Source organism: Rhinolophus sinicus, linkage group LG09, assembly GCF_036562045.2.
Source record: "Rhinolophus sinicus isolate RSC01 linkage group LG09, ASM3656204v1, whole genome shotgun sequence".
NCBI lineage: Eukaryota > Metazoa > Chordata > Mammalia > Chiroptera > Rhinolophidae > Rhinolophus > Rhinolophus sinicus.
In genome coordinates, this window is record NC_133758.1 from 33873735 (window position 1) to 33893143 (window position 19409).

Genomic DNA, 19409 nt, shown 5'->3' on the forward strand with positions numbered 1-19409 from the left:
AACCAAATATCAAGGACATGTTGCCATCGACTGAATGTCTCTGTGGACATTTTGGACAGGACTAAATGTCTTGTAAGGATCCTCACCTTTTAGAGACCTTGCCCACCTCACCCTTTATTAAACTCTGACCAGGCTTTCTTGTCTACAGAGTTTAAAAGATTACTGGAGTCCCATGTGAGTGAACCCCATGCAAAAGAAAAGTTGTGCTGGTGAGTGTATTGTCCTAAAAGAGGGGAAGGATTTTTCTTTTCTGTTGATAAGAACACCACTCTGGCTATGCATCCAAATATATTACTGCAGGATTAGAAGAATATATAACTGAAATGATGGTACCTGCAATAATCCCATGGACATCTATATGGATTTTCAGTGCTGTCCATTTGTATCTCTGCTTGCTATATGTTTTTCTCTTTATAGTCTTTTTTGCTATTGTTGGGGGATGTTTAACAATTTTAAACTATTAAAGACTTTAGAATGTTACTACATGCATAAACATATTTGTATACATGCAAAAACATATGCATATATATTTATAACTCCTGATGTATTTGTTGAGATATAGATAATTATATGTTTGTTTAGGCTAAGGCTTCATTTAATTACCATTTTGAGGGAAGGGGATGGAGCTTATCCTTTCAAGAACCAAAGCATTTACACTTTTCCCCATTTTGATACAACTTCCTGAAATGTACCACTTATTCCGTTTTGTCAACAGATTAGAAAAGTAATTATATTTTCTTCAATTATTTGATATCATCAATCATGGAAATTTAACTGCTATAATAAAATAAAGTCCTGCCAGAGAAGACAGTAGCTTTATTGTCTGAGTCCCACTCTAAATGTGATTACATGCTTTTTGTTTTTTGTGTTTTTCCCTCATTGATTGACTGTCCAATTTTCTTTCTTGCTGATGTAACTGTCTAAAAATCTTCTTTCCATTCTAATGTATTATTTTGCTTCGTTTGCTTTGCTTTAAATTGAGAAACATACAAATGAGCTACTAGTATAGTTTGATAAGTAGGTGTTACTATGACACTGACCTATCACAAACCATGCCTAAAACTATCAAAATTTAGGATTACGGGTTTTACTATTGCTATTTCATTTTGGCAGAGGTTCTTTCTCCTTTTAGCTGTACAATTATGGTTTCAAATATTCTGGTTTATGATATATGATGCATTACAAAATGCAGTTTTTCTTTCAATTTTAAATTGAGGAAATAGTTGTAATAATTATACATTACCTCAACAATAAATTCACTGTTTACTTCCAGCACCACCTGTGGTAGAAAGCACAATATTAGCATACATTTGCATAATTTAAAGGAAGCAGTGTCATGAAATTATTGACAATGTTTTCTGATTAATTCATTTCTTAAATATACATTTTGCTAATTAAATGGAATAAACATGGGTAATACAAGATTAATAATATAGGCTTTTTGCCCTCCAAAAGCTTTTAAACTTTTAAGGAAGACAAACAGATCACTGACTATAACAAGGCAGGTTAGCATATGTAATTTAACAGAGGCACTCATGGGCTGGGTGGAAGGGAAAAGCAGACAGCTAAAGTTATCAGGTGAATTTTGGGAAGATCCCATAGGAGAGTAAGGATTTCAAAGGGCTCTGCTCGATGAAGCTACTTTGATAAGAGGAATTGATGGGGGGGAAAGTTTCAGCCAGTAAATCATGAACACAGATGTAAAGGCACTAAGTTTCAGACGATGTTCCAGGAATCGTAAAGGATATTATTAGCTGGAAGGTAGAGGCCATAGGAAGGAGACATGGGAGACAAGGTTTGGAATGTCAGTTTGGAGGCAGAACATGAAGTGCTTTATGTACCGAACTAATGGAGTTTGGGCTTTATTGGATAAGGGACTGGGATTGACAAAAACATTATCTTTAAAACATGTCATTGATATGAAGGGAAGATTACAAGGGAAAAGCACTTGAAGTCAAGACACTTACGAGTTAGCAATTGCTTAGGTAAGGCATAGTTAGAACATGAGCATGGGTGCTAAAGTGGCATTGGAAACGAGATTGGAGACATTTCTGAAGAACTGATAGGGCTCACAGACTGTGGGTGCAAGGGGAGGAAGTGTCAGATGTTTGGGGTGATTGAAGCTTGGCTTCCTGGGACACTGGAGGTACTTTGAATAGGAACAGAAAATCCAACAAGAGAATATCACTGCAGGGAGATGACGACTGAAGTTTGTGTCATTTATTTTCAATGTGCTTCTAAAATTGAGATAGAGATAAAAGCCGAAGAAATGGAATTTATCTAAACAGGAGTGCTATGTAAAATTTCAGGAAATGAAGGTGTTCCAGGAAACAGTTTAATTAAGATACATGAAGTAGGAAGAGGACAGAATCATAGGAAATGCTCATATTTATGCAGGAGACAGAAGGAAGCAGTCTAAAAGCAGAGGGCTCTGAGAGACTAAGGGAATAGGGAGATCGGGGGACCAGGTTTGCGGGTGCAGAGCAGATTCTGTCAGCATGAAAATAGTAAGAAGTGGTGGTGTTTGTGGTGGAGGGTTAGTAAGGAAGCTGAGTTCAGAAAGAAGAGATTGGTTAAGGGGGTGATAGAGAAGTAGCCAGAAAGGAATCTGAATGAGAGGAGTGTGGTGAAAAGAAATTAGACAAAGAGGGACTATACAATGGTTTATGCCTCATAGCAAGTTCAAGGAGATTGGGAACTGAGAAATTCTTGAGATCTTAAGGAGGCAGGCATTGCGAACTTTTGTGAGTGGCATAAGTCAAATTGCAGGAGTCAAGGAATGAATTATTGAGAAAATGGAAATAGCAATCATAGATTGCATTTTCAAGTTAGGAGATAAAAGTCATGTTAGAGGTATGATGCAATTCAAGGAGTTAATTAGAACAAGACATCTTTTTTAGGTTGAAAAGCATGACCAAATATATAGTCTACAGGGAGAGGAAAAGGGGGTTGTGGAGAAAGAGTGATAGAAAGAGAAGAAGGGAGGAAGGGAGGGGGACAAAGAGGAAGAAATCAAGGAGTAGTTAAAATTGTGATTCAGAGAGAATAGGAATGACAGAACTAAAAATGCAGGGAAAAGAGACCTGATAATGAGGAAAAACATTTCTTTCTCTGAAACAGAAGGCCAGAAGAATTCGATGCAGAGAGAAAATCATTCTGAGGTGTAATAGGAGGAGAATTTTGCACACGCCTCTTCCATAGCTTTGTGGAATTGGAGTGAGCAGGAATGGGGAGGGGCTAGAAGAGCCTGTCAAGAGGGAAGGTGATAGGAAACCACCAAAATGCCATGAATCAGGGTTGAACAGTAGCGTCATTTGGCATTCTTGAATCAGGGAACATTTGAGTACAGAAAGGTAGAAATCGAGAAAAAAAAGCTATTATCCATTGTTGATGAAGAGTTTGAGGACCAGTTGATATTAGGAAGGAAGACTATGTTGTACAGCCCATCTGTGTTATGCCTTCTCTAGTAGAACTTGGCGACCTGGCAATTTGAGGAGAAGGAATGTGAGGGCTGTGCCAAAGTTGGGGATTGTTGTCAAGATGGAGTGGAGACTCAGGGAGGTGATAAGATACTACTGCAAACTCCAGAGAGTCAGGGAGCAGAGGAAAACCAGGAAGTTCCAATGAACTGAGACTAGAGAGAGACTGGACCAGGTGGAGTGGGCACAAAACAGATTTTGCAGGTGTGAGGTGATGTAGGAGGGAATGAATTGTGTGGGTGGGAATTTGGAATGACAGCTGAGTCCAGAAGGGGGAAAAACAGAGGTGAGAAATATGGCAGTGGGCCATAGTGTTTTCTTTTAACTCACTTTCTCCCTCATGTGTAATTTTCTTAGACATTAGTAAAATATCTAAACCTGGAAAAGAAGTTCATTATTTAATAAAAGATGGTTTTATTTGGTTGCATAGGATGTTTTATTTCATAATAAATATTGTCTTTAGTGGTTAGATATTCTTTCTGTTAGAAAAGTAGATGATTCTGGAAGGTTTAAGAAAAAGTGAAAATCACTGTGGGGACAGAGTCCCAGAGAGCAGTTTCCAGGCTCTCAGCCTCACGTGGAAAGGTGCTGGCTCAGGTAGTAAATGGCCATCCAACTGTGATTGGATGGCCATCAGCTGTGACTAGTTGGTTGTCAGCTGTAACCAGTGAGCCATTAGCCACTGATATAACTGCCGTGTTGGTTGGTTGGTTGGTTGGTTGGTTGGCTGGTAGGTTGGCAGAGAAGCAGATGGTGGATTGCAGCTAGCAAGTGGGGTTAGCAAGTATGGATGGCGGATTGCAGCTTGTGTGGATCCTACTTTCTGTGTCTCGCTGTGCTGCCAGCGAGACTGGGGTGCAGGAAGACCCCTTGTTGGGGTATTGGTGGATGTTTGCTTTTGTGTCTTCACCAGCCGCCATCGAAAATATAGTGGTATGACTCCCCTATCTATGGCTCCACTGTTGTTCCTTTTTGGCCTCACTATATCCTGCGTTCTTATGCAGGGAGCAGGGCCAGAGTCCTTGCATTATAATCACACAGACTGTGACTTGGAGATCACCATTGTTAGAGAAATTCTTTCAGACTTTTTTTTTTTTTCAAAAACACATAAACAAATTGTAATTTTTTAAAACCACAAATAAATTGTATTATACTCACCATTTAATAATTTTTGTTTGTTTGTTTTTTACTTAGTGATTATCATGGTAAAGTTTCATGTCAATGAATACATGCAGACATCATACATTTTAATGGTTGCCTTAATGTATCACTTATGTTTGGGAGATTGGGACACGAAGATAACAGCGAACCAATAGATTCTACAGTTTAGAGCAGACTAAACTCTGACATATGATTTTCAGGCACTGTTCTCCAGTGGGATGTTAACTGGAAGCGCTGCCTTGGTGGATGCCAGAAGGTTGGTGAGCTCGGCAGGCAGGTGAGCCCACAATTAATAAGAAGCTGTCTTTCCTTGTCTTCAGTTTTCCACTTGTATCTGTTTTCTCCCACTTTTCCTTTTCTCTTTTCTCCTCTATCAAAGAGGAGAAAAGAGAAAGTCTGTTTTCTCCTGAAAGTCTCTTCCATCTGTTCCTTTGGCCTTTCCTGACCATATATGAGGCCTGACAGAGAATCACAGTAGCCTCACTATGCTGCTTACCCTCAGAGCTACGCATAATCAACCCATAACCCAACTCTAACAGGAAGTAGTGAGAGTGAGTCCTAGTTGGGGTTCTGCTCATAATGCAATTAGAGGTGTGGCAGGTAATTTTCATTGTATCTTCCGTCAGCTTTCATTGTAGTTTCCGTCAGCTTACAACAAGCTGGCAAGGTTAATATCCTATCTACGCAGAATTACATCATCAGCTCGAAAATGGACCCAAATCACTCTGCTATTGATTTATTATTTTGTCATTAAATTAATTAAACTCTGATGCCATGGTTCCCAGGCAAGCAAACCAAAATCTAAGCCTGTAAGCACCTTAAGGTTATCAAATTGAAACCTAAGGACAATCACGAACAGCCAACTAGGCTTTAGACTATCACCAATCAATAATGTTCTCACTTTTTCCTGCCTTTTGTATATGAAAGAACACCCCCCCCAGCTTCTACTGGTGGAGCGTTTCTAACCACTGCTGGCTTGGTGATGCCTGATTCTAAATGATTTTTGCTCACATAAATTCTTTAAATTTTATGGCTCAGTTTATCTTTTAACAATTAATTTATTCAACACCTAAAGATTCTTTTGAATCACCTGATATTATTTTACAAAATTGCTTTGGTTTTGCTTAAACTCTGCTATCATATAATTGTGGCCACTGGCTCTGAGAAAAATATTGATGTTTGTGTTACTACTACTAATATTGTCTTGCAAAGGTCTTCAAAAGATTTTGCTTATGTAGCCTTAAATTTTTTTTGAAAAATGATGTGCATCTTCAAAATTTTCTATAATGACATCTAAAAATTTTCATAGTAAGTTTAAATAACTGCAAAAGATGGAATTTAAGAATATTGTAAATGTTGATATTTTAAAATAAAACTGTGTTACATTACTTTTTACATGTACTCAACAGGATCTAAATGTTGTAGTCATTTGATGCCCTGTTCCACTCTTTGAAAAATAGATGATTTTTTTTAATAGTTGCAAATTTTATTTTATTTCTATTTTTCCTTGAAGTCCTATGTTCTATTTCTATTTAGTGAACCATATCCTTTATAGATTCATCCTACTGGAATATATTTTTAAGCTTTAAATATAATTTAAATATAGATATCTATTATACTTTGTAGCAAAAATATGTGTATGAATATAATTTTATTTTATGGTCATTTCTACAGTTGTAAGACTAAGTGTTAAAAATCAATTTCTTCTAGATTGAATTAGCTTTGCAATTATTAGCAGCACAACTGATTAAACAATGTGCAAATATGGAAGTTTTGATACAATATCATTAAATATAGAAAGTAAAATTTTATCAGAAGTTCATTGCAAAGAGATGGATGAAACTTTTAAAAAATTAGTTCATGAAAAAGTACTACTAGCATGAATTTTATTTTGTTTGGTTTTGTTTTTCAGTTGTAAGTACTAGGAAAACTTGTTAACATAAAAAGGTAGATGATATTGGTGATTTTTTTTTTTTTACTAGCAGAGTCATTAATTCTTTGAAATTATTTTGAATTTATCACTTAAATCTACAGAGCAATCTATCATTAAAAATGATTTTTAAATAACTTATTAGCTGACAACTCAATTAGGTTCTCTTCTGAATTTTGTTGAAAATACATAATTGAAAAACCACATGACATGCATAAAGATTCATTACGAGCTTTAAAGTCAATTCTTTTTCTTAGTACTGACACTGATATTTTGAATTATCCCTTAGTTTAATGCCCAAGATACTTTTATAATTCATTAAAGTGCAACATAGTAATATTTGCAATGGGTGAGAGGTGTGACTTTTTTTAAAAGGGGGATTTGGGAGTAGAAGAACCAGCTTGATACATCAGTTTCAGGTGCATGTTCAGCAGAATGACTTAAGGAAAGAGTATACATATGGAACCTGAGGATCTAGTAAATGATTCCTTTAAAACTATCTGCACTTGTACCCTTTAAAGTGCTTATGTATCTCAGGGATATCTGTACTCCAATTTGAACATTGCTGTTATAGTAGTGATTAAGATGGCATCAAGTTTCTTAAATCGGTATATATTTCTAAGTCAAATAATTTATATCGTAAATGGATATGTAGCCCTAAATTATGGTTTGCTTCATAATAAGCAATGTGGTGTAGACACAAATCCTTTAGACTTGGAGGTAGAAGAATTATGAGTCTTGACTCTGTTCACCAGCTGTATGACCTTGGATAAATCCCCTGCCTTACCTCTGATTCAGGTTCTGATCTAAATGTAAAAATGTAAACGTGATAGACTCGGTACATTTATAAAGAGGAAGGAACAGTGAATGAAGAGTTCTCTTCTGTGCTTGAGAGGGTGTGCTCACAGCACTTCTTAATATGCAAAAGTACTAGCTAATCATTTTGAAAGGCTCGAAATTAGCCACGTCACTACCAGAAGGGTGGGCAAAAAAAAGTGAACGGGAATATAGTCAATAATAGCATGATAACTTTGCACAGTACAGGTGGTTGCTAGACTTAATGTGGTGTGCACATTATTAAAATATACAGAGGGTGCCAAAAATGTATACACATTTTAAGAAAGGAAAAAACTATATTAAAATTGTAATTATACCGATAACAAAAGATGAATACAAGTCATATGTATACATTTTTTTGGCACTTCAGGTATAAATGTTGAATTATTTCATACACCTGTCACTAATATAATATTGTATCCCAACTATATTTAAATAAAAAATAATAAGAAATAAATATTTCCACCTGGAAGAGGGAGAAAATAAAAAAGAAATTAACCACATCAAACAGATTAGTCCTCAGTTTAAAAGGCTAAAGGAAGTGTTTTGAGTTCATTTTACCTTATCTTGTCCTCTCTACAGCACCCAAATCAACTGGAGAATAGCAGCAATTCCAGATAACCCTGAGAATCCTTGAGTATAAGCTCTTTTTCATCCTTTTGCTATCTCTGACTTTTTTTTTTTAGACTGAGGCATTTGCAATGATAGATCCCAGCGTTCTTCTCTAGTAGAACTGATACTATGCCTGATGGAAGACTGTGTGGTACACTTCTAGTATATTCTGCTTAGCTGGCTCTACTGATGAGGGTGGCAGTAGCCACACCCTTCAAATCTCCTCTTTTCGTGCAGGTCTCATGAAGGAATGTGGCAGATTTTATTCTCAGGCCCTATGGAGTCATGAGCCTTGTCAGGAGGCTCCTCAGTTTCCAGGAAATACCTGTGAATGGGTGTTTTGGAAGAAATTTGAAATGATATCATCTTCCTAAATTGCACACCGCATAACTACATGAACCCCAATTAAACTGTGAAGACTAGTTATGGGTTCCTGGATAATTGCAGAAATTCCTTACCTATAAAAGTCACCTTTTAGAGCCTATTCAGGTCATGTATCATCCTGGGATGGGCTTTGGCCTCAGAACCTGATTGAAAGACAGCCTATGGAATGGAGGTGGCTGAACCATTTACCATAATGGCAGAGTACTAGAAGAGAGAATTAAAGTCACCTGCGGTTATGGGAGCAAAAACAACCCAGAGACATATTTGGTATCCTGAGTGTGTTACCGTTTCTGTGGCCTAGTTGATGAGAGAGTTTTCTCTCATCAAAGTTAATGAGAGAGTTTTCTCTCATCAGTTTTCCTTTTTCCTTTGGCCATCCTTACTGTAAATTACATTAACTAAAGTAACCTGAAAAAGACATTTTCTGGCACGGTAAAAGTGTCTGAGAGGCTAAAAGGTATGCGTCTGTGCTAATCTCCAAGAACATGATGGTGACTAATGGAGTCCCTGACCAGAAAGGGATCCCAGGTTGAAAGAGGGACAAAAACAGATAAACGAGAAAAAAGACACTGGGATGTTATAGCCATTGTAAAAGGTGTATGCACAGGATGCAGCACTGGCCCAAATGGGAAAGGAGTCAATTCTGGAATAGTAGATACTTTTGAACATGTAGAATTGGGTTCACGTTCTGACTGTACCTCATATGGGCTGTCTGAATCATTGAGGCCTTGAAAGTTCTTTTATTTGTAAAATGAGGATACTTCTATTTGCCTTTCAGGAGTTTTATGTGTGTGAAATAACTTTGTTAACTACAAAATGTTTTGCTAGTGTGATGTGAGAATGGGAATGCAATGAGAGACTAAAGCCCAGAGATATTCCTACATCATGCAGGAAAGGAGAACCCACTCCTTCGCTGTCTCAGTTTTAAACCCTCAAGCTCACTTTGAGGTTTACTGACCACGTTAAAGTTGCCTATTAGCATATAGGTGGGAAATATGGTAAAGTGACTTGGCAAGAAAGATAAATTTGAAACTAAATCCATTCATTCATTCAAAAAATTGTATTGATAAAATATTATGTGATAGTCACTTTCTTTCGTGTACAACCTGTTATAATGTATATGTTCTAGGGAGAATAATAACATATCCAATATTCTATAGCCATTCAATTTTTGGCAAATTGTTGAAGTTTTACTGGGCCTAGTTTTCTTTTTCAATACTTTCTCCTACAGAGAATGCGATGATTTTATATGAGATATGTGGAATCTAAGTCATTGCATGTGCTTATTGCAATATTAGAATACATATCATTCTCTTGTAGACTGAGCATATTTAAAGTAGTAGCTACTGAACAAGGCTATTTTTCATCTCTATGACTTACCTTTTTGAAGCCAGTTTTTGCAGTCATTTGCACAGCTAGTACCTTATTAATAAGCAGCTCTCTCCTGGATAATACTTATAAAAATAATTGAGTAAAGCAATTGCCATCCTCTCATAGGGCTATAGTAGAGGTGCCAAGTTTAAGCCTAATTATACCACTTTTGTTTATAATTGAAGGTATATCAAGTAGTGGCATTTTAGTTTTTAAGCCGTGTAATTTTCTGTGTAGAAAGGAAGGGCAAACATTTCTCACGCAGGTAATATCTGAAAGTTTCACCAGTCACTCCTTTCACATACCCTGTCATCAGAGCTACTCTCTTGAATGAGGAATTCCAACTGTGATCCCACTTGGGAAAGGGGAGGAAACATCACTGCAACTCAAACAGCAGATTGATTGCTTTATAAGGATCTCCTCCCTGGATATTTAAGGACTAGAAAGGAGTCATAGGATTATCTACTAAGGATCAAGAAGTTCTCTAAACACAAGAATTTTTTTTTTTTTTTAAGGAGACCATCTAGAGTCTCAAGAGCCATGAAATAGTTTTAGAGCAGGATTTTTATCCTACAATTCTGCAGGCAGATATTATTGAGAAGACTATTATAATTATAGGCCATGCTATGATAATAATACTGGTTGTTTCTTGGGATATAAAACTTATTTTGAGTCCACCATGGACTCTGCATGAACTTGAAGGCAACACTATAAATTGGTCCAATTGGTTTAAAATGTATTTTGTAATTCCTTAGCCACTTATACAAACAAAAGAAATAACAGAGGTGAGATTTGCTTCCATGTAAACTTTGGTGCGATGAGGACATCAGTCATTTCTGTGACAAGCAGTACTGAAACCAATCATTTAATGCTATCTAGGGTATTCTGTTTATTACAAATAATAAGATTTGTACTGATTTCATCAGTCTGTACTTCAAGAAATACTCCTGACAATAAAATAAATAAATATAAATTTTTGTTTCACATGTCAGAATCACATTGTTTTATATGGGAATGAAACTGATAAGTGACTGGGTTGGTTATAAATAGGTGTTTAAATTTGGATGCCTCTTTTCAAATTACAAGGAGACAATGTCTACATGCTTAGCCACCACCTTCTTTACTTTCCAAAAATCAGAATGTTTAATTGAAATGTTTATATCTCGTATGTGGCACGAATGATCACCATATGTACACAAAACATCTTATCTGATAAAAGCTACATGGCTGTTTTTTATGGTCTTATCAACTCAATAAAATATAGGCCTCTCACAGCTAATAACTGTTCTGCCTTAAGTGATTCCTTCGTAGTAAAACTTATACACTCCATGGTCTTACTTAAATCTTTAGGTTCTCCAACCGAAGTTATGAAAATAGTATTTGGGAGCCAAACATGAACGTCTACTAAAGAACTATTCAGTAGAGACGATCATAGGCTCTCAGAGTTTCTGCATGGGAAGAAACTTAGTGACATCGTATCTGACCACGCATTCTCCAATGGGGTACGATGAGGCCCCGAGGGGTTGAATGTGTTGGTCAAAGTTACACAGCCCCATGACAGGGAGCTGTGACTTGAACCCGGGTCTTTGAAGTCTCAAATTAGTGTTGACCGTACCTCATCACCCCAATGTGTTTTATGGCAGAGGAACTTGAACATCCTGAAGGACACATGGTAAAATGAAATGCTTATTGTAGCTTAGCGTTTGGATAGCTTTTATAGGTTAAGTCAGTCAAAACCTTGTTAAAGTACTCTTTGTGGTTGAGATATAGATGACACAAAGTACCCGTAAGTCTCTGAGAGGCTGCCACACCCTCATTAGTGTAAGCTGCAATGATGCCTCAGAGTGCCTTTGATTTGGTTAATGAAAAAGGGGCAGAACTCAAATTCAGGAAATGAAAAACAAGAAGGTATACCCATTCCCCACAACATCCATAATAGTATATGGTCCCCCTTAAACATTTCTTGCATTTGTCCCAATCTTGACACATGCTAGAAGTCTCTATTTCCCAACTACAAAAATTATTAATTGATATCTTAAGAGCTCTATTAGAAATACTGAAAGAACTTAAGTCTATCACAGTTACCATGAGATGTAAAACACAAATACTTTAGTATCACTGGGGAGAAATTAAGTATCAATACACTAAAATTATGAAGGATAATAAATCAATACTACCAAAAAGAGATCCTGAAAATGTGAAATATAATACTCTTCTAAGATCAAGAGAATACAAATTCATTCTTCAAATAATAATATTGTTAAATAATATTGTCATGAAATGTGCCTCCACAGAGAGGAATAGGCAACTTCGTGCCCAGAAGTTGCCTCAAAAATTTTGATGCAGACAATCAGTTTTCCTTGCAGAAATCAAAAGGTTATCTGAGTCGAAATATAGAGATACCCCACAGAAGTGTAACAAGAACTCTATACTTATAATTCTTAATTTCTCTTAAAGATTGAGTCAAATTCTCCCCTTAGTAATGTAAATAAATGATGATCATTATAACAAGGTATTGTACATATTTCTCAATAATGGTCTTGTTTGCTAATCTGTCTCTCAAGCTCAGAGAATGGAATGTTCTACCACTGTTTGTCCTTTGGCCTTGTTAGACTCTTGCATTACTTTTGAAGTTCATAGATGTGAACTCCAGAAGAATGGTACCTGCTGGACCAACTGGATACGGTGTGTTTCCCTGTCTCCCCAGCTTCAACTGCCCTCTGCCTTCTAGAACTGATGCTCAGATGTGTCTTGTCTAATGCTAACCTTATAATAGAGCAGGAATCACTTTCCATGCTTATGTTATAGCACTACTGCGGATATTCCTGGGGGACTGAGGTGCAGCCAACTATAGGTTATTTGCCTTTATTTGCTTTGGAAAAAAATGTACAATTTCCTAATAATCCACTCTTATTTTTCAACTTATTTTTTCTTAACTGTTTTGACTGAATTGTTTGGTCATTTGACCATTAATAGACTTAAGTCTAACCTAATCTAACCTAGTTTAATCAATCCTTTAAGTAGACTTTTTCTAATTGAATTGGAATAGTTTGGCAAATTGACCAACCTGCTTTTTCTTCCTCTAAGGATCTGGCATTAGGAGCTGCCTTACCTCTTTCAAGGGTAGGATGTCCACTATGCATGATGTCTAACTAGAAAGCACTTCATGCCTCGGGCACCCAGAGGTTTGAGGAAAGTAATATGATATACATAATGTCACATTTACTTTAAAGAAATAGATAGATTATCTAAATGTTTCCTTCCTGGACTGTAGGAATGCTTTAGTAATTCCAGAAGGGGTTTGTCTTGATGGCTTGGTTTTCTTCATTTTTCTTTTGCTATTCTGACCAGAAAAATGTTTCATATGACTTAAATATTTCATAATTAGTTGCAGTATAATTTTAACATAGCTAACATTCCTCCACCATGAAACAAATTCACAGGGAAATAGCTGTTTAAAGGAAATTGGCTTGATGAAGTTTACTTCCCTGCAAGTTTAAAACCCATTTGCACTGGGCATTTTGACAGCAATCTGTCTGATTTAAGCATAAGAAAATAGAAAGACAATTTTATTTCTGGTTATAAATTTTAGAATTGTTTTAACATTTAATCTGAATTATGTTATGTGTCTGATACTACTTATGTCTAATTAAGCCAGATTCTCACCCTGCTTCTGTATAGCCTTTAGTTCTCAAGCATGGAGAGTCCTTTGAAATCACCAGAGGCTGAACTCAGAGAACTGTCATTGCAGACAAGGCTTAAAATGGATTAAATCCCATGTAGAAAGTCCAACAACTGACAGAGGAGACAAGGCTTCAAGGGTGCATTTCCTTCCCAGGCCTTGAAATTCTACTTACCATTAAAATGATCAAAAGGCAAATGTTCCTGAGAAGAAGCCAATCCATTCCTTTCGACTTCTCTTGCACACACACCCCAATGAGATTTGATTTTAGTCCTAGTCCTCTGGGTCCTGAATTCAGCTCTGCAGCAAGATGGGTGTTGAGACGCCCTTTTAGGACGGCATGGCTGATAAGTCTGATGCTCTCTGGGCAGAGGAATGAAGATGTTCTGTAATGACTCTGTTTCCCCACCCCCAAGCTCCTGGGCTGGTCTGGAAGGCTGGCATTGTTTGGGCTCTGGTTAAGAACATAGACACACCTTGATTCTTATTGCAATGAAACCCTTTGTTGGACACCAAAGAAAAATCTTACAGAGTGAAGACAAGATTTATAGGGGAGATACCCAATGAATAATAAATTACTCACAACATGAAAAATAATTAAAATGTTAGAGCCTATCATCATGCTGAATAAAATTAGTAGGCTTCTTCTTACTGCCAACATTGTAAAAGCAAAATTACATATACTGACAACACACACACACGTCCACTACCGAACCAACTTCAAGGAATGACTCTTTGAGCAGAGAGCATTGTGAAAAGGCACCAGGCTTGAAGTATGGTGTTGAGAGAAACATAGAATAATGAAACTCTCATCTTTTTATTCAGGTGATTTCTGCTTCCCTCCTTAAGAAGTCTTATAGTTGATCTGCTTTCTTCAATTTTAAAGATGCTCTGAAAAATAAGGTAAAGAAACTGATTTCACTAGTATGTTTGTTTCCACATTTTGGCACCTTCTTTCCTAAATATATAGTCGAACCCAAATGATACAACATTAATTAAATTGTTTTAAGGTAACCAAAATACAGTTTGCTCCCTCATGGCATTTCCAAAAATAAGTGCATAAAATGGGAGCACATTTTAGACCCTCATAAATGGTTATTAAGAAGAAACTGAAATTGGAAACCTGAGAGTTTAAGGGAAAAGAACCAGAGCAGCATCTGGATATTTTGGGAAATAATTTTCCTTTTTTATTTCTCACATACCCTTTGTAGTTGCAGTCGGGCAGAAACCTCAACAAACATAAAAAGAAAATGTAGTTAAACGTTCTTCAATTGCTAATATGGGTCGACTGGAGAATTTTAAAAGGAGACTGCATCTCGTCTTCACTACCCCATCATTGCAATTCAGAAATAAGGCGCGTTTTCTTTCTAGTAATGGAATGTATTCTAACTGGCACTTAGTCTCTTGAGAACATTAGTATAGCATTTTGGGGAACACAGGAAAGAGTCTAGGCAATTAGAGGGTTGGTATAGTATCTTAAAATAAAGAGAAATGAATTATATGTTGACCTATTTATGAGAGAGCAGGAAATTATATATAAGCAATGGGAAAAAAATGAATTGTTGCAAAAAGGTAGTAGTATTTGGAAATATTTGCCCAAGCCAAACCTTATATTTGGGGATATCTGCCTACCTGAAAAATACCTAAGCTGACCAGATAAAGCACGTCTATGGTACCATGTTTTAAAATACATCTCTAGGTGGTCCTCTAGATTGTCTAGAATACTAACAGACATACATTCACTGGATGGTTTATTGACCCACTATTTCATTGTATGCTAGAGAGGTCTTTAAACCAAGAGTTATGAAAAGCTATGCTTGAATAAATAAGTATTAATTCATTTTTGTAACTGTTTTATATCTAACTGAGTTTTCATCATCATTTTCATGAATTTTTGTTCAGAGGTTTGAAATGTGACAATTGTATCTACCATAGAAAATTTTTATTTCATAACTTGGTCAGAACAGCATTAAATTATTTTTACTCTTGAGATATATCCTCTATTAACAGGGCCAGTGAGCATTGGGCTTTTGGGGTGCAGCAGCTTTTTCCCATTGTTGTTTCTCTGTATGTGGGAAGTACAAATGGTGTTGCTGCTTGAGATTATTTCCAAGAGACTGGGTAGTAGGCGGTGGTTCTCTCCAGTCCAACCTACCAAAGACTTTTTTATTGGCTATAACTGTGTTGTGGCTTTTGTTTTTATTTTTTACAAAGCATTTGACTTATTTTGGAATAAAGAAAGACTATGAAAGAGATTTGCAGAATACCAGCGAGCGGGGATATTCCTTGGCTAAATGTGTATATCTCTATCTCTAGAAACATACCATAAATATCTACAGAGATTGTTTGTGTCTTGTGGAAATTTAATGTGCAATACTACTTAAGATTTGAATTATATAAACATGGGAAGAGAATATAAAGTGTTTCAAAATGGAATACCAACCTTAAAACATAAATGGTTGACATCTTTCTTCTGTGTGCCTCTCAGTTTTTCATGGTCCATGTACATAAAATAATTGTTGGTGTCTGCATCAAAAGGGGAATACGAGAGGATGGTAGAGAATATACAGAAACTTCAGTGCTTCCAGTACTATGCTCTGGGCCATCAAGCAGAAATAAACGTGGGAGACCTTTGATTGCAATGGGAGTCAATGCAGAACAGTAGCGAATAGGAGAATCCAACAAGGATTCTTTAGTGGATTTATGGTTATAAACAATGGGTCATTCAGAGCTTAAGAATGAACTAAGGGATCTGGGAGAAGTCACTGGTTGTCGTGATGGTTTTATTTCCATAACTGCTTCCAAGCAGGCTCTGAGACAACTTATAATAGGGTATTACACTAAGAAGCATTGTATGGAAAGTTGACTATTGTTTAGCTGGCTAAAGAAAATTATTTTTGTTTTATTTCAGTTAATGTTGAATTAGAATAACTTAATTTGCCTAAGAGAATGAATGAAACAGGTCTAAATCCCTATGTGTTACTGTTTTTCATGGGGAAAAATTACATTCTTCCCTTGCTGTGCCTGGTGGAGATATTTTATAAGGGTTCCCACCCTTAGTGTTTATATAATGGTCGGTTGGTTTCTTCTGAAATATAAAATTTTCTGTCTATGTGAGTTGCTATTTATACGATGAGTTTCAAAGAAAGGAAATAAAAAAATAGAAATGGGTCCTAGATCATTTAGGCGATTCCTCCAGATTTTCCCATTTGTAACTCCTTATTTAAACGGTCCCTGAAAATTGAATCTGGAGATTACTATCAAGAGCAGATCTAAAATTCTGCAGTAACTGAGAAGTGGCCACTTGATGCCGGGGCACCTCATTTGTATTTACTCCTTGAGAAAGTTGGGAGAGTTATCTCAACGTAGAATCCCCAGAGTATTTCTGTTTGAAACCCTTTCCAAGGCAGAGCTTGATCATGGGTCTGAGCTAAGATAAATACTAGTAGAAGCTACTTCTGTTTCTCTTGTGGGATACCAGCCGTGCTAGAAACAGAGCATAAAATATTAATGTTTAAAGATACCCTAGATATTATTTTAATCCAATCATCTAAATGCTCTCCTACCCACATTATAGGAATAGCACAGAGAGGCTGTACAGTTTATTGGTGCTGAATCTAGGGCAAGAATTTTATCTCCTGTTTTATAGTCAATATATATAAATACCAAGCCACTTTCTAGTATTGGCTAGATATGAGAAGGCAGAATAGAAAGGAGTTGATATCTGAATGATATCTGTATATGCTAATCCTTCACATATTTTATAGATTTTTGTACTATTTCTTATGTTTAGTCCTATTATTTATGTTTGATATTGAACCAGTAGTATTTCATTTGCTCATATGAAAATGTACACTGAATTTCAGGGATACTCTTGATATTTAATTATTGGTCTAGTGCTTATGTAATATTGTCTCATCCTGATTCCAAAGTAGTGGGATATTTTGATTCTCTACATCATATCCATTTAAAACATAGTAAGAACCCTAACACTTATATTTGTAAAAGGAATGCCATAGAAGACAGCTAATTCAATATGTTCCAGTATGATTTTTTTTTTGGAAAAAAAAAGAAAGAAATGTAATTTATGCAGGCCAAATATTATGAAAATTATGTTAGGGTAAAGTTTTTCATCAAATTATCATGGTTTAGGGTTCAGGGTAGATATTATTTAAGTAGCCAAGGGACAGCTCTATTTCTTGAAAGCAGGTATTAGAGGAAAGGAAATTTTAAAAATATTTATGTTCCTAACATGTTTTTCAAATGCAGTAGGCAGGTAGTTTCTAGAGTTGACTCAAGCGAAAGGATTTTCATTGGCATGAGCCTGGGGGTAAATGGACAAAAGGTAAACAAAGCTTGTCTTGGTTTTGACCTAGAGCAGTTGCTATGAATACATGCCTGACTGTTCACCTTGAGATGATGGCACTGAAGATAAACAACCTGTCTCCTCATTAAAGCCAATTTATGTATGCCAACAAGGGTGCCAGCAAACCAGGTTATTTAGTGGGTGTTCAAAATCATGGAGATTAAATGTCAGTTTCCTAAAGAGTTATGTTAATACCATAAGGATGATGTTTACACCCTAAAATCATACACCCTGACAGAGGTGCTTTGTTGATTCTCTCTGTGACTTCATGTCCTCAGTGTGGGATGTCATTCAAGTAAGTGCAGAAAGAATAGCATGGCTACTAGTTCTGTATTAATTCAAGTGTGTTACTTACACACTTATTACATACTTGCTGTATACTTATACTGAAAAATGTCATCTTCATCCTCCCTCTGACTCCTGGTCATGACCGCAGTGGCAACAGCTCCACCATGTAATAATTACTTAGATGTCACTCTGGCTACTTTGATGCCACTGGCAGTGCCCCTGTTTGGCAAAGTTGTAACATGTGTATAGTTTATCTTTGATGCTGTTAGTTATGCATCTACCAGACTCTGAATGAGATCTGGGCTCAAGTTGTTTGGGATGAAATACAGGAATAAGAAAGTCAAGAGCTAGGCAGTGCCTTTTGAAAAAAATTTCTTGGACCACTTGCATCAAAAATCTTTTGGTCCACTATGTAGAGAAAATGCAGATTTCGTGACCCCAGGTTTACTGAATCAGAATCTCTGGGGATGGAACCTAGAATCATTCATTTTTGACAGACTTTCCAAGTAATTCTAAGATCGCAAGCTGAAGTTTAAGAACTACTCAGCCAGGGTAATTAACCTGGGCCTATGGGTGGCTTAGGGAGAAAAGACAACAGGTAATCATGGACATTTTTCTATTATAGGAAGATTAGCATCTCCTAATTGGGTGGGTGGTAGGGAGAGGTTATTGGTCATTTGTGTTTCTTTTCATGTGAAATATTTATTTCCTTTTCCCCATTGTGTTACTGATGTCTTTATTATTGATTTATAAACACTCTTTTTAAAAAAAAGATTTTTATTAAAAATATAGCTAACATAAAATATTATATGAGTTTCAGTGGTACGCCATAGTTGTTCAACATTTATATACCTAAAGAAGTGATCACCGTGATAAATCCCGCAACCATCTGACACTGTACCACACTATCATAATATTATTGACTATATTCCCGTTACATTCTCAAGACTTATTTGTTTTATACATGGTAATTTGGACCACTTATTGCCCTTCACCTTTCCCTCCCTTTTTAATTTATTTTTTTAAAGATTTTATTGGGGAAGGGGAACAGGACTTTATTGGGGAACAGTGTGTACTTCCAGGCCTTTATTCCAAGTCACGTTGTTGTCCTTTCAGTCTTAGTTGTGGAGGACGCACCTCAGCTCCAGGTCCAGTTGCCATTGCTAGTTGCAGGGGGCGCAGCCCACCATCCCTTGTGGGAGTCCAACCGGCAACCTTGTGGTTGAGAGGACGTGCTCCAACCAACTGAGCCATCTGGGAGGCAGCTCAGCTCAAGGTGCCATGTTCAATCTTAGTTGC

General features: G+C 36.5%; 2 protein-coding genes across 2 annotated transcripts in view; one reads left to right on the forward strand and one right to left on the reverse strand.

The window, feature by feature from the left end:
- DSG4 (desmoglein 4) overlaps positions 1–1306 on the reverse strand; it is a 28633-nt gene extending 27327 nt beyond the window's left edge. The window contains exon 1 of the mRNA XM_019741176.2: positions 1244–1306. Coding sequence (XP_019596735.2) covers positions 1244–1306 — 63 coding nt within the window. The remainder of the gene's footprint in view (positions 1–1243) is intronic.
- DSC1 (desmocollin 1) overlaps positions 1–19409 on the forward strand; it is a 313848-nt gene that overhangs the window by 95411 nt on the left and 199028 nt on the right. Inside the window, exons 3-4 of the mRNA XM_074339731.1 lie at positions 4841–4917; positions 14282–14359. The gene's annotated coding sequence lies outside the window, so the exon portion shown is untranslated. The remainder of the gene's footprint in view (positions 1–4840; positions 4918–14281; positions 14360–19409) is intronic.